This window comes from Cyprinodon variegatus, unplaced genomic scaffold, assembly GCF_000732505.1.
Source record: "Cyprinodon variegatus isolate N-32 unplaced genomic scaffold, C_variegatus-1.0 Scaffold180, whole genome shotgun sequence".
Taxonomy (NCBI): Eukaryota; Metazoa; Chordata; class Actinopteri; order Cyprinodontiformes; family Cyprinodontidae; genus Cyprinodon; species Cyprinodon variegatus.
In genome coordinates this window covers 1,239,693-1,255,274 of record NW_015150633.1, presented here as the reverse complement: position 1 = coordinate 1,255,274, position 15,582 = coordinate 1,239,693, and the positions used below count along the sequence as shown (strand labels likewise).

The following is a 15,582-nucleotide window of genomic DNA, read 5'->3' as shown; positions in this document are numbered from 1 at the left end:
TTTTTGTAAACAGTTTTATTTGTTACTTGAATCAACTGTTTAATTGAGGTCTGAAGAGGTTTTCTCTAAGGGTTAGACTCTAAAGAAATAAGATGCCTTTTGTAGGGTTTTGTTTTCCCTAGAGATGTCCATTGAATGTAAACTCATAGCCATGTCTCGATGTGTAGAACACTACACAGTACCTTTAATTTGGTTCTAATAACAGCAGATTGTTTATTAGTTTGTTTACTAGTAATTACTTTACTTTTTTATTATGCTGATCATAAAACAATTTTTACAATGTGATATGTCATTGGCTGATATTTAATAAATGTTTTAACCAGTGTGTCAGACTCATTTTGAATTGATATTAGGTTGGTACGACGTTAAGTAGCTTCTGATGTAGTTAAGCTACTTTTAACACATTAGTGTAACTTACAGTACATGCATGATGATTTCTCTTTATTTGTTATGAAACATTAATTTTTTATAGGTTTGATGTCTAATTATCTTTTTTTAAGTCGTGCAAGAATTAATTATTAAAGTGCCAATATGATTAGTTTTAACTAATTTCTTAAACATTTTATTCATTCAGGGTTATATTTTACTTTACATTTACATCAAACATATCTTGAAATAGATAAACTTAAAAAAAAAGAATAAATAAATCAATCTTGAATCAAATATTCAGGATCACTCACACATGCATGGACCAAGTGAAAAACAAATATATAAAATTAAACTATCATTCTTTGATGGAATATATATTAGTAATTTATTAATAACAATATCTAATTCTGTATTTGATTCTTGGATAAAACACAAATAATTAAACTGCTAAGCTGGAATTGACTCATTTAAAAAAGAAGTTGATGCTGGGAGTTTTAACCTTTGAACAGTTTGGAAGATCATAAAAGATAAAACAGTGTTTAAATTCTATCCATCCATCCATCTATCCATTATCTGACCCGCTTGTCCCGAGTGGGGTCACGAGGGGTGCTGGTATGTTTGAATTCTTTAAAAGTTATTATTTTTATGTGTTGGTGGTTTACAACAGAAGTAAAAATGGAGTGGTAGGTTTAAATTTCTAAACCTTTTCCTTATTTAAAGACCAACATTATAGTCTATATATAAGTGTACTTAATTGCCAGAATTTACAGATAGAATTATTTAGTGTAATAAATAATGATAAAAATCAAGATTTCAAATTTTGTCAATTTTGCCAATTAATAGCATAAAAACAAACTTCTCATGTAAAGTTTGACAAAGGATTGCTTTTATTTCTCTTAATAGAATGATTGTTAGCGATAAAAAACTACATCAGCACAATAATAAAAAAAAGTGTTTAAAACAGGGTAAGTATGTAGATTTTAGGGTAACTATGTTTAATGCACGCCTAAAGGGTTTTATTTTCAAAAGGTGATTTCAAAAAGACAATTGAATCTGACCCACTTCAAAAAGATACAACTTGATTGAAAAATATTTTTAAAATACTTGCTTTATCATAACAGCAACTTGATAACAGCTACAAGATAAGACATTATTAGAGAATTCTGTTAAATGAAAATCTTCAGCATGTGTGCCGGAAATTGATTTAAAAACATAAAAATTTAACGAGAAAAGTATAACATAAACAAATAGAATCATACTGCTTTAAAGCAAATATATGAACATGAACACATTTTCTCAAATGAATTGAATCAGAAGCAACAGCTTCAAAAAGCCGATGCATCAGTGCTCTTTTATAGCGTATTTTGTTGGAGCAGCATTTGCTCTACAGCTGAGAGGAAGCAGTTGGATGAATTCCTCAGGAAGTCCAGCTGGATCCTAGGATGCCCCTTCGACCTTGTGATGCTTGTGATGTTTGAATGTGTTTTATGCACATAGAATGATTCATATTTTGTGTCATACTGTGTTAAATGTTTGCAATCATTGATAGGGGTGTGCTATTATTAGTCTTATATTGTAAATTTGCCCTGTACAGGTTTCTTATTCAAATTTAATACAGTTTATTTATGTATTCATTTATTATTATTGTTATCATCACGTTTTTTTTTTTTTCATTTCACTTTGCCGTTGGTGTATTATATATAAGTATTTTACTATAGAATATTCTATTTTGTTCTCTCCCTTCTCAACTTTTCTAGAGAATGTTTGTTTCATGTTTCCCCCCCAAAAAACATATGTTCTCCAACTGAAGACGTTAAAGTGTTGTCTGCATGTCTGCATTTTTTGTAATGAAGCAGCGAATGCATGATGGGAAACTGCCTTAAAGCATTTAATTTTAGCTCTTCAGAGTCATTTTTGGACACACAGGGAGCCATGGTAAAGATATGACACAATGAATGATGTGACCCAATTTCCTGCATTCGTACCAGGCACAGCAGTTTGTTAAATAAGCCACAACTGTGACCTCTTAAAAACTTTAAACAAACGGAAGTCACAAAGGAAGAATGAGCCAACTGCAAAATCCCATTTTCACCTACAACCCCTTCTTTTCCTTTATATTCTGTTTTATAAATTCCCAAATGTTTAGAGGAAGTCAAGGGGGAGGGAGCTTATTTTTCTTTAAAAAGAAAAAAATTTTTAGAGCTTGCATATTAAAAAAGAAATATTTCTGCAAAACATTTTTCTCTAAAATTATTTTAGGGTGTATTCTGTTGCATAATCAAATCCTTTTCAGGTATTCATCATAAAATAAAAATACAAAAATTGAAAGATTTCTTATCACAAAAAAAGAAAAATAACACATCACAATTTCCATTTTATTAGTCTGTAACCCACTTCTCTGGTAGATCAGGGTGACTTTCTGTGTAAACAGCTTAAGCCTGGTGCCCCTTGGGTAATGTTAGAAAACCATGATTGATTGGAGGTGGAAATGGAGATAGAGGGTAGCAGGATAGAAAACCTGGTGGAGCAATATTTAGTTGCTAAATTACAAATAATATTTGCATAAAAATATGTTTTAACATTACGTAAATATGATATTTCACAAAAAAAGGAAGATTTAGCTTAATGAATTACAATGCAACATGTTCCATCGTTACCTGGTTCCTTTTGGATTAAATAAAATCGAATACTGGCATCTGCAGCAGGCTTGGTTACTCTTAGATAATTTTACAACTATAATAATTGCTCTATACACATGGGAGATAGCTCATATCAAATACTATATTTCTGAAAATTATTAACCAATTTTACAATAAAATAATATAAATTTTTCTGATTTTCCATTAAAGGTATAGAGAATATTTTATTTCCGGGTGGATCATCTAGATAAGTGGTCCTCCTAATTGTCAGTCATTATAGTGATATGTTTACGTAAGGCCATCCTACGTGCTCGTGTCTTTTTCTGCCCATGCGCATTTTCAGGTGTGTATGTGTGGTGTGCAACGGTTTAAGACATTGAAGCTCACCTTTCTCACCATGGTTTTTTGAAAATGGCCAAGGGTCATAAGAGAAAAAGTGTCTATGAGTTGTATGAGAAGAACAGAAAGGCCTCAGAAGAGGTGGATATATCCCGGAATGCTTTGCACCAAGAGTTCTCTTTGCAAAGTATTTTGGTTTTTGCTGTCACAGCTGCCAACTGTCGCTATAGGCTGTCGCAACCCGACAGCCGCGCCTAATAAGAAAGATGGCACAGGAGGAGGAGTTACCTGACCAATGGGGAGCAAAAAGCAGTGATCATCTGTCCGAATGGTCATTAACTCAGGTCGCTATAAAGTGCATTATATACTGTAGTCCCAGCTCTAAATACTGATTGAGGGATTTAGGAGTTAGAGCGGACGTTTGGACACAGTAAGCTTGTATGAGCTATGAGAACAGGAACTTTAAACAGAGCATGCACGAGGAGAAAAAGGCTTGTGGATGCTCTCGCACGTGGAGAGGATGGGTCATCCTCCACAATACCTTGAAACACCAAGTGGTGAAAGTTGACATGAGCATAGGTTTAGCCTACCACTCACCAAGAAAATGCTGAAATATCACAGTGAAAGCACCAATGTGTGAAAAACAGAAATGTGGTTTTTTTTTAAGCACAGATAAAACATTATTTCAACCGTTGTTAATGTGATATGATATTTGCATATTTAGGCTGCATTGAGTGATAGACCACTTAAATTTGAGTGTTGATCATAAGTCAATGTGCACAGAATGTGCAAATAGACTTTCCCTGGATATCACTGTAGACCAATTACAGCTTCTTCCATCAGAAAAAATAAGTTGTCGAGAAAGAAAAGTAATCAACTAGAAGATTTTATATACAGTTTTATGGAGCTGTTATGGCATGGATTGACATCACACGTCTTTATCAGCGAAGGTGTATGTTAACAGCCAAAAAACACTTTTCTGTTGCTTTTTTCTAACCTTAACTAAGCAAACAGAGATTAAGAATAAGATAAACCCAAACATCAAACCAAAGACATAAACAGAGAAGGTAAAATAGAAAAACATCGATATGAGTGGTGACATCTGTTATAGACTGAAAAAATTCATATACATTTAATCTATTTGTTCATGGTTACTTTAACTTTACTCTGGTATTGCTGTTTTTCACTTTGGTTTCAGAGAGCCTTAAAGTGTGAAAAGTATACATGAAAAGGCATCAATCACAGTGATGAAAATCTAACAGAATCAAACAGGAAAAGGTGCTTAGTATCACATTAGTTTCAAATGAGGGCTATATAAGAAATCGAGATTTAGCTTAGAATGGATTCACAGACCTGTTTAAAAGCACAGCTGAAGGTGATGATAAAAAAAAATACAAATAAATAAATAAACAGAACCTTAAAAAAACATTAAAGAAGAACAAAGGCTAAACTGTTTTTTTCTCTTTTTGGCATTTTGTCAGATAACTTTTTGTTCTTTCACCCCTTACTAGAGAATTTCATTATCAGAAGTCTGCATGCCTCTGTGTTCATTGTAAAATGTTAATACCAACAGTCGCTGCAGGCTAAAACTTCACTGAGCTTTATGTTAGTGACGCAACTTCAAAATGTGCTTCGCATATCTTGATATTTCTCCCCGCTGTGCTGCTGCAAATGCTTTGAAGCTTTTATAATAATGAAGAGGTTCTTACCTCTGATTAAAGAGACAAAAATGTAACACTCGTTAGGATGTGAAGGAGACTTCCAATTTAAGGTTTCTATGGAGGGGATCTAAAAGGCGTACAGCAAATTTCCACACAACGGTCTTTCTGTTTGTTCTTCCAAGGTTGACCTGATAAGACTTTTTCAGATTCTATTCCCCAGAATATCAAGATTAGTTTATGATTTCCTCACTTAGAATTATGCCCTAAAGGCATTCAGCAGGGCTTCAGAAGTGGTTTATCATAAGCACAGTGATCTACAAAAGCAACCCAGATAAAAAAAAAAAAAAAAAAAAAAAACTCCTACTGTTCATCACAAGAAGCATATCATTCTCATTAAAACACCTACATCTTTAATATGAACTGATTTCTAAAGCTTCTAATGTTTTTCCAGCTCTTTGTTGTTTTGTTTTGTTTTGTTGTTTGAGCTTAAACCAGTTTTGCAGCATTTCATTATACTGTAGCATCAGTTAGATCACAGAGACCAACTCACACTCTGGCCCTGCGGTGGCCGTGGCGTTTACGTCTGCTTCCTTTGATGCAGCCGTTCCTGTCTGCAATGTCCGCCTGTGTGTCAGCAGCTTTCCGATCATCTGCCTGAAGCAGGCAAGATGCTGTTGGTTCTGAGCTGTGCAACAGAAAAAGAAAACAGAAAACACACACTTTGAGACACTCTTCAGTAAAATATAAATTTTTTTAAAGGTGCCCACATACTTAAAACATCGTTCAACTGGGAAGAATATTGTTTAACGTGCTTTATAATTTTCTTTATGCTGGCTGAATGTTTTATTTCCCAACCTTCTCCTCCTGGCAGCTAATCTCCAGGAAAAACTGAGGTCAGTGATTTACAAGTCAAACTCCTGTCAGCTGGAACCTAGTTTCATGTTTCAGCTCCCTTGGCATTTAAGTATTTTTTTAATTTCCATGTAGTGATACAACTTATAGCTAGAGAATAAATTATCCTTGTCGCTACACCGCTTTTTTCTCTCATACATAAAAAATAAATACTAGATTCCTACTGCTTTTTTTTTTCTTCAGATGGCAAAGCAATGTTCCCATCCATTAAATGTTTTTACAGTATATCTGGCCCTCTGCTTTATTTGCTTTTCCTCTCTAGATATAGGAAATGAAACTGACTGAACTGTTAAACAGATCAATAATCATCCATAAGAATGTTTTGTTTGGCATTTTCAAATTAACCTTGTAAATGCATGGATTTCTCAGAATACTCCAGTTTATAGTGCACATTAGGTTCACGGAGAAAAGAAATCCTAATCTGCTGGCATGCATGCTTTCCTGTCCAGTGTGTCTGTATTTGCCCTGTGATGGATTGATAACTTGGGAGTACCCCGCAGCTGTGCTCCAACCGTCCTGCAAGGATCAGCGGGGCAGCGAAAATCAATGAGAGGTTAAGCAAATTATCTCCTGCTTCTAAATCATGCTGCAACAACCCTTCCAAACAACAATCTTCATCTATAAATGACTTGATAAATTGAGTGATTTGATGTAAGCTTGCAGCTAAAGCCCTGATAAGGATTCTCTGTTTTAGTCATGAGAGATTTGAGCGTAATTACAAATTCTCCTCTTTGGCGAGTGGCTCCCGTCTGATTGTAATGAGAAGATAATCAGAGCAAGAGATTAGTCCATCAGCACCGTTTCCTTCACTTCCCGCTGCAGCGAGCAGGCAGGAGCCGTCGCTTTCCATCTTCCTCACCTTCATTTTCAGGGGCCTTTCAGAGTCAGAGGAAGTGCCCTCTGACAGGGATCTAATAATGTAAAACGGCAGACTGCGTGCTTCGACATGATCGAGTGTGGGAAAGGTGTTAGGGGAGATAAGACAGCCACCACAAGGATGATTAGTCTGATCAAGGAGGCTGATGAGGAAGACAACCTTTAAACAAACTGATGATTGGACAAATTTCTCCTTGCATAGAGCCAAATAAACATAATTTCACTTTGTCCTCAAGGAGGTCAAAGATTACATCATGAATATTTGAATTATTATTTAAATAGGTGACAGAAATTATTAGCAGCTCATTTATAAATAGGAAACTAAATAAAGACACATTTTAAGGGATTTTCCTGAAAACCCTTAGATGTGATTACAATTTTTTTTTTTCTTTAGTGCCCCAGCAGCTTTGGTAATATTATTTGAAAAAGAGTTACTAGGTTTAGTTATAATTTACTTGTCCAAAACACTAAAGGAGTTAATAACATGATCAAGCTCAATCAAAGTAACTAGTTACCAGGTGAAGTAGCTATGCAGGTAGTCTATTTTCTTAAATGTACATGGATTCTGATTACTTTCAAAGATTAGATACAACATGTTTTGAATGATTAAATATAAATCTACTTTAGGTATTAATTCAGTGTTCCATTAATAAAAATAACAAAATATCTGAACGTTGTGTCCAGGGACATATACTGTACTATGAAAAATATGCTTTCCAAACCTGTGGATACCCTAACTGGGCGTCAAATCAGTAAGGAAATCCAAAAGACATGCATAAGAACATAATGGTGAGAAGAATAAACGCAAAAACATTGCAATCCCATATGATGCTGTAGTCTCTGAAAAACTCAAGAGTATTTTTAAACACAAAATCCCAGTACATTTCAAACTAAACAAGACCCCTAAACAGAGACTAGTGCATCCTAAAGACAAAACCCCCAGAACAAATATGAGCGGAGTGGTGTATGCAGTGAGGAATGCTCTGATCTTTATATTGGAGACACCAAACAGCCTCTCCACAGATGCATGGCTCAAAACAGATGGGCTACCTCCTAAGGACAAGACTCTGCCGTCCACCTACACCTTAAGGACAAAGGACACTGGTTTGAGGACAAAAATGTTATTTTGGATAAAGAAGGCAGTTGGTTTTAAAGGGATGTGAAGGAAGCCATTTATGCTAAGAGAGAAAAACTAACCTTAAACAGAGGGGGTGGACTCAGGTTTCAGCTCTCAAAAACCTACAACACAGCGACAGAGCTGATTCCTTCTACCCATCACTATGCAGGGGACCAAAACATCTCTCCTGGTCACCCAGGCCAACAACGACCTCAACGACTCCCCATCACTAAGGGGTGGACCTTTTTTTTCTTCTGTTTAATTTGCATGTTTTCTAAACCAAAACAAGGCTTTTGTTTGTTGCCTCTCTATAAGCCTCGAATTCAAGCCCTACTCCAGACATTTTGAATTGAAAAGGGTTCCTGGATGGGAAGACAAAGTCCAGTGGTTTGTTTTTTATCTTTGTATGAATGATGATGATCTGAAAAAAACAAAATTGAAAAAATAAAGCTCTAAACAATAATATAAAACACAATATTAAATAAATACCAGCGTAGAAAATACTTTGTTAAAAGTTCAAACCGTTCAATAAAGTATATTAACCCCTAGAGGGGGAAATGTGTTTCCCACCATCAACACATACAGTACATTCTCAATAAAACACATAAAATAACACATAAAGGAGCATTAAAAAGACTTTAGTCAAATTCTTTGTTTGCACCCACAAACAAGGCCATTAAAGTCAAGAGTGATAGGCGCATTACGCCTCCTTAACCATTCAGCCTTACATATGCCACTATCTCAGCACCCCTTCTCTAACACTGCATTGGGAAGCAAAGGCTGTTATCTGCTGTAGCACAGACTGCACACTTACTCCAAATTGTTAGTAATGTAATGCCGTTACCCAAATGAGAATCTAATTAAATAGATTACTCCTTACTGAAACAATAAAACAGTTACTAATGGGCTAAATATCTAATGCTGTTACTCCCAATATTCTGCATCAGCTTTTACAAAAGAATAACTCGAAACACGTCAAGGACAGTTGAATGGACTGCTGTCTGGTGCCATTACTGTAACTGGGGGTTTGTTTCATCTAAGAGGAAAAAGACTAGTTTTTTTTTTTTTTTTGCAAAGCAATAAAAAAAACCTGCGAATGGATATATTCTTTTCCAGTCACGAAACGGTCAACAACATGTATCTCTCCCTCCGTATTGAACTTAATAAAGGTGGGGACTAATGTTATATAATCTTCCAGAAAATAAATAATTATGCAGATATCGATTTTCTAAAATAGAAAAAAAGGTTACATTAGAGGTTTTTTCAGCACCTATGTGCATATATTATGTAAAACCATCATACTGGTCAGATCAGGTCACTGGTCACACAAGTTTTGCGAAAAAAAAAGGAAATCAGACAGTCCTTTCTCAAGCTACACCCGAGCTCCTACTGGGGTTTAATAAAGCATTTTCAGGTCAGAGAGATTGATTAGTTTTTCTTTTAAGTTTCTAACCCCAGAGTAATTACTTGAGTAGGCTAAAGAACTTAAAAGTTATCAGGAGACAACCTTAATGTGAATTCAAATCTCCCTATGTGGTCTACCATTGACTACATCTGAAAGCTGTGCAATGGAAATGATTAGTCATCTGCTCCTGCTAAGCAGTGTTGACCAGAACTTTACACACTTATTTCCCCTGTAAATAATATTATTTTGAACCGTTCTGACTCTTCACCCTTGCAAAATTAGTACATCCCCGGATCAAAGGGTGGCACCAAACAAACAACCTGATAAAAACCAAATTTAGACCACAAACTGATGAAAAAAATACATAATAAGCCTTTATAGAATAACATTTTGGTAAAATCTTTTGTTTCCATCATGTGGATGATTTATCTACAGGGATTTATATTGACATCCTTGTGAGGAATTGCCTATTTATTTATTTTTTTATTCTTTTCTCATTCTTCTCTTCTGAGTTGACAAGCCTTTATCTTCTTTTTGGCACGGTAATAAGCATGCCTGTGAGTGGCGTTTGACTGGTAATCCAGCATGCTGAGCATGCTTGCTGGGCCAGTGAGCTTTCGGACAGTACATCTTTTTTCATGTTAACCTACTGGCCCATAAACATTCAATTCGATTATTTTTCTGAGGTTGGAATGGCTGAATCACTTCTCTTAACCTACCCGCCTCACCATTGTGTGCTTTCAACCTGCCAAAGGTGGAAATTAAACAAACATTTAATCACTATAAACCACTTCTGCCCCAATGGACATTAAACAAAACCAGCAACAAGAGGAAAAACAGGACTGAAGGTAGACAACTTACGCTAGTCGAGATAGGCAATAAAAATATAAGAAATTATAAGTTTTGCTATAATAACAAACAGCCAAGGAGCCTGTGGCATTACTACACTTGTATGTTTTTATCAGCATCATTACTGAGTCAGACTTGTGTTTTGTAACTTCTTCATTTTTATTCAAGTACAGCAAACATATTGTAGCACTGTTACTGAACCATGGCTGAAATTCAATACATTCTATATTAGGAATACTTTAATTCATATGAAAAATAAGTAGGCAGCATAAGTGGTATTTAGCATCAGAATTTATATCTAATATAGCAGACTTTAAAACCATGTAGTTTAATGCAACAAGAAATATCAGTAATGAGTTTAATTAATTTTGTGAAATCAAACACACATTTGTTTTGTGTCAGGCAGGGAATTTCCTGTGCAGGAAAAAATTCATGATTTGTAATTGCATTATTCTAACTTCAGATAACACTGTGTTTCAAGAGTTATTCAACGTTTCCTGCGGCACATTGCTTGTTTTTTATTATTTTGCTTCATTATAGTATCATACACAGACATATTTTAAAACAGGTCATCTGCAGAGGGAAGCCTGACAGATAACTGTGGTCTACCTGTACTATAGCCATATCTGTGCTACAGTCAAGCTCTGCTGTGAAAGGGAAACAAGAATAAACACAAATTAATCTGCATAACGGCATGGATGTCCATAGACCAGAAGCAGTATGTTTTCTAGTAATAATCTTTCTAAAATTCTTATTTTAACCTTAAGACATCTTAACTCATAGACTGTTCCTCTTGGATTACAAATTGACAAAATTGTAATGCGACATTGTTGTAATGCAACAAATATCACAGATATGGCATTGGTGTGGATGCATTCCCTGAGATAGGAGCCTCCTTTTCAGTGGGTGGAAATGAAGCTGTTACTGAGTTATGCTTGGCGGCCTCGCTAACAAGCTAACAGTTTTGCAGTTTTTGTCACTGTGCCATCTTTGTTAAAAGAGAAAAGCCATCACTGAAAAGTGGGGAATGATTGCGGTTCAACTTTGCCTTGGAGTTCTTTCCAAAAAAAAAAAAGCACACAAAATGTCTTTTTATGATTAAAATGACCAAATGCAAAACTATAACAATACTATAACCAGGAGAATTACGGGTGGGTCATTTCAAATGTGATTTAGAGGATAGACTTCCATGTGCCAGAAACATCAGCTATAGGTTCCACTAACATGAGTGAACAGAGCTGATATAAACTCCTTCATTGGTGTTATTACAGTGAATTAATTGACAGGGGGGTAGGAGTTAACAATTGTATACTTTCTCCTGCTGCTTTTAAAACTAATTTATTCATTTCTTTTGTGTTTAAGTGTTTTGATTGAAATAAACGTTCCTTCATTTGTCGATTCAAAACACTTTCAGAAAAACTAATCAAAAGTCCTCTTGCTTCTGATTTAAACATGTTGATGAATGAAAAAAGATTTAAAAACATAATCCCGGTGAAACTATATTCATACTTTGATAGAAATGTATCGAAAAATATATTCAATAATTATTGTGCATTTATGACATTTTAACTTATTAAAAAAGCTAATCGAAGACTGAACTCACTTAGGGACTCCTCTGCCTTTTGGTAGAGCTCAGCATTATTACTACAATTACAAGCAAAAATCATTGTTTTGTATTTTTCTTTATCAAAAATTAAAGGGAAACTTTTACTGGGTAAAACCCAAAATAAATAAATAATTGTGCCCAGTTTAAATACAGTTCTGATATCTTTTTTTAAAAGACAGAAAAAACTTCCAACATTTCTCAGCAGGATTTCTTTCATGTTTCTTCAGATAAAGTTGCTATTAAAGGAAGGAAAAAACAGAGTTTCAAGGTAATAAGGGAAGATTAACAGTGCAATACATGTAGGAGAATTTACAATTTAATTACCTCAAAAATGAGAGGAAAATAAATAATAACCTGGCTTCTCCACACCGGTACGGTTTACTTCACAACTCAATAATACAGCCTGCCCAGAGGAATGTTACAGTATTATCTCAGCAAACTGTCCTTCTCTTATACTAAATTAGCATTCAAACATGATTAATCTGAATCTGTTTCCAAGAGTGTGCATAAAGCTGTAAAGCTACTATTCTGTTATATCTGACGGTTGAACAGTAGAAAAAAATGGGACCATGAATTAATCATCTTGGAAACTTTCTGATGTGATTTTCATCCCCTGGATCCACACAACAACAAATTGATTACGGTAGTTTCCCTTTGATAGAATAGATTTTTCAGCTCATCATGAAAGCAGCTGGGACACAAAAAAAAACTAAATTGATGTGTATTTTATTTTTATTTTTTTCTGGTTTACTGTTAAGCATCCCTTTTCTAATAGAAACATTACTTTTGTTAGAATTTGGAGCTCTTTGTTTGGAGACGTTTGATTATTTTCCAGGCAGTGGAAATAAAAGCAGCTTGCTTTCTGTGAACATCTGAACAGCATACTTACAATTATCTCAACATAAAGGACGAAAAGGGAAAGCCTTTTGGTGTGAACGGCCTGTTTTGTGTAGCTGAATAAAGACAGAGTGGAAAGTGACCCAAAGCTTTCCCCTTTTTATTCAGCTTTTTTCAGCTTCTGGGTTACTCACCATCCCCTTTTTTTGTTATTTGCAAGAATAGAACCCGATGACTTCTAAACTAAATCAATTTAAACAACAACAAATGTATGCCCATTCAATCTGGCCTTTGGCATATACGGTCACAACATTTCAAGATCTAAAAGCAGTTTTTTAAATCTGATCAGCAAATCCTTTTTTTTTCCTTCTCCCTTTATTCATACACCGTACTGTATACTTCACCTTCTGAAGCAGCCAGAGGTGTCAAAAGGGGCCAATGCGAAGCACCGAGCTGACAAAAAGGCTTTAAGCAAATGGGAGAACAGAGCGGATTAAGTGCCAGCCCGCTTGATGAGGAAGAATTATGTGGACACTAATCCTTGGAAATCCAGGCAGGGTTTGTTTACCGTGAAACAGCCTGAAACAGGTAAAAGTGAGACTGCTGGATCAAGTTTGGCTAAATCTGCTGCTGAAATACAGCTTGCCAACAATGCTTGCTCAGAAACTGCGGACAAAGGAAACATTCCATATTCTGACTTTCTGACCCCTATGTCTCTCTCTCTTTCTGAAGATGAATCCCGCGTTCCAAGCACACCTCCTTCTGTCATGAAAAATTCTTAGGAAAAAAGAGAAGTGATCATCCTGTCACTTCCTCTTGTTCCAGTCTTTGTCACAAGGCGCAGAGTCTACCTCCTCCCAGCGTGATGCTCCTCTCTGCTTCTTTCCTCTATACTGACGCCAACATTAACTGATGAATCAAACACATGCAACAGACAGGACAGTGAGAACGCGAATTTTCACCTCGGTGTGTGCCAACACCTACCTAACAAAACATGCTTAGATATCATCACTTTTGCCAAATATATTTATGCAGTTTCATTTCACACAAAAATGTGTGATGTTCCTATGGTGCAAAAGACAGGAAGAAGAGGTTATAGATGAGCAGCAAAAACATGTTTTGAGTTCAGGCTATATTAATTTGTGGCTTATTTTCTTCAGCAAATGGAAAGAAATGTGCAATGAAAAAAAAAACAGCTTATATAGTCTTTGAAAAGTAGGTATGTATTTGGATCTACAATATGTCCTCGAAATATTTCACATTATTTAGCAGTGATGCATTTATTCTTTAAAATATTCTTAACAATATAATAAATACACCACTAAAAGTACTAAAAAGAGTAAAAGAACATGTACTACAACATCTTTACAGAATAAATATTATCTGTCAAATCTGTCAGTCTTATTCCCATTTTTAAAGTATTTATTTAAGTCCTATCAGGTTAAGGGATATCTAGACATTTCTCTTTAAACCAGATGTGAGAAAATTACCATTTGGCTTTTTTTTGTTTATACGATAAAGTAAAATGAAAAGCACTTCCATAACGCAATGATATAGGGCACATTCTGTATAAACATTTTCTGCATTTGCCCTTAAAAATCACCTGAGATTAAACGAGATTACATCCTTAAAGGATTGTTTTTTTTCTCTGCCACTGATTTTGTTATTAGATCTGTATGGTCTCTATTTAAATCAAGTGTAAAAATAAAATGCTGACTTTGCTTTTGCATGGCCTTCTGAGGCAGGTTGAGAATATGGAGATGGATGTGAATATTTGGAGAAAAAAAGAGAAAAATCAACATCTGTATAAACCTTTTCTTCTTTCTACTTCTAGAAAGATGAAGTTTCATTTTGACAAAAATCCAATTTCAATAAATTGAATGCAGGGACACAAGAGGGTTATAGTGACAAATATTGTATTTTGACTCATCACAGTTGCATACCTTCTGAGTTCCATAGCCCTGAAGGGGCTATGTTATTCATATAATAGTTGATCGTTTGGGAAATGGAATCCTCTTATAGCTTTTCTTCAAAAAGAATACAAAGTGTTTTCAATTGTTATGCGAAAATAAATTCCTCATATTTGTTAGCCTTTGTGAGATGGTATTGACTGCCTTATAGTTGCATTTTCCAGTCAATTTTTTCCTTATACCAAAAGTTATACGGGAGGATTATTCCCTTCCCTTTTATAAATGTTCACGATTTGAAAAGACTAAGAAAGAAAATGAAACTCATGCCCAAAGTACTGTGCAGATAAAGTATACCGGGGTGCAGTGGGATGCAGGGGTTGAGCTTGCAACCCATCTACAGAGGCTTTGAGAGAGCCTTCTCTACTTTCTGTGGCAGCTTAGGTCCTTCAACATCTGCCGCACAATGCTGCGGATGTTTTAGGAGTCTGTGGTAGCCCATGCCATCCTTTTTGCTGTTGCGTGTTTGGGCAGCAGACTGAAGGTGAAGGACGTCCACAGACTTAAACTCATCCGCAAGTCCAGTAACGTTGTTGGGGAGGAGCTGGACTCTGACTGAAGAGTCAGAGAGGAGAATGTTGGCCAGGATGAAACCCATGGTGGCCAATTCTGCACATCCTCTTCATGATGTGCTGTTCACCCACAGAAGCACCTTCGGTAAGACTCATTTTATACGCTGCACCACAGATGCCTTTGGCCATCGAACAGTATAATTCCTCTCTCTAACAGTCATTGCAGTTCATTACTTATTATTTATTTATTTCAATACCTCTCAATGCACAATAACATGGTCATGTGCAATAACAGTCAGCCTCCCTTTTTTTTAGTAACAAAGCATCTATTAACAAGCCAATATGGATATAGTGTGTTTAATGAACAAAAAAATGCTTGAAAAACATTTAGACTGTACCTGCATTAGCGATATAAGCTATGGCAATGCTTTCATCATTTGGGATTGTCAGGTCAATCACTACCTCTGCTGCTTATATATATATATATATATAT

At 35.4% G+C, this 15,582-nt stretch overlaps 1 protein-coding gene across 1 annotated transcript in view; it reads right to left on the bottom strand.

Annotated features, from left to right (window-relative positions):
- LOC107087318 overlaps positions 1-15,582 on the bottom strand; it is a gene marked incomplete at its 3' end in the record, with an annotated part of 58,429 nt that overhangs the window by 8,567 nt on the left and 34,280 nt on the right. The window contains exon 2 of the mRNA XM_015378839.1: positions 5,559-5,693. Coding sequence (XP_015234325.1) covers positions 5,559-5,693 — 135 coding nt within the window. The remainder of the gene's footprint in view (positions 1-5,558; positions 5,694-15,582) is intronic.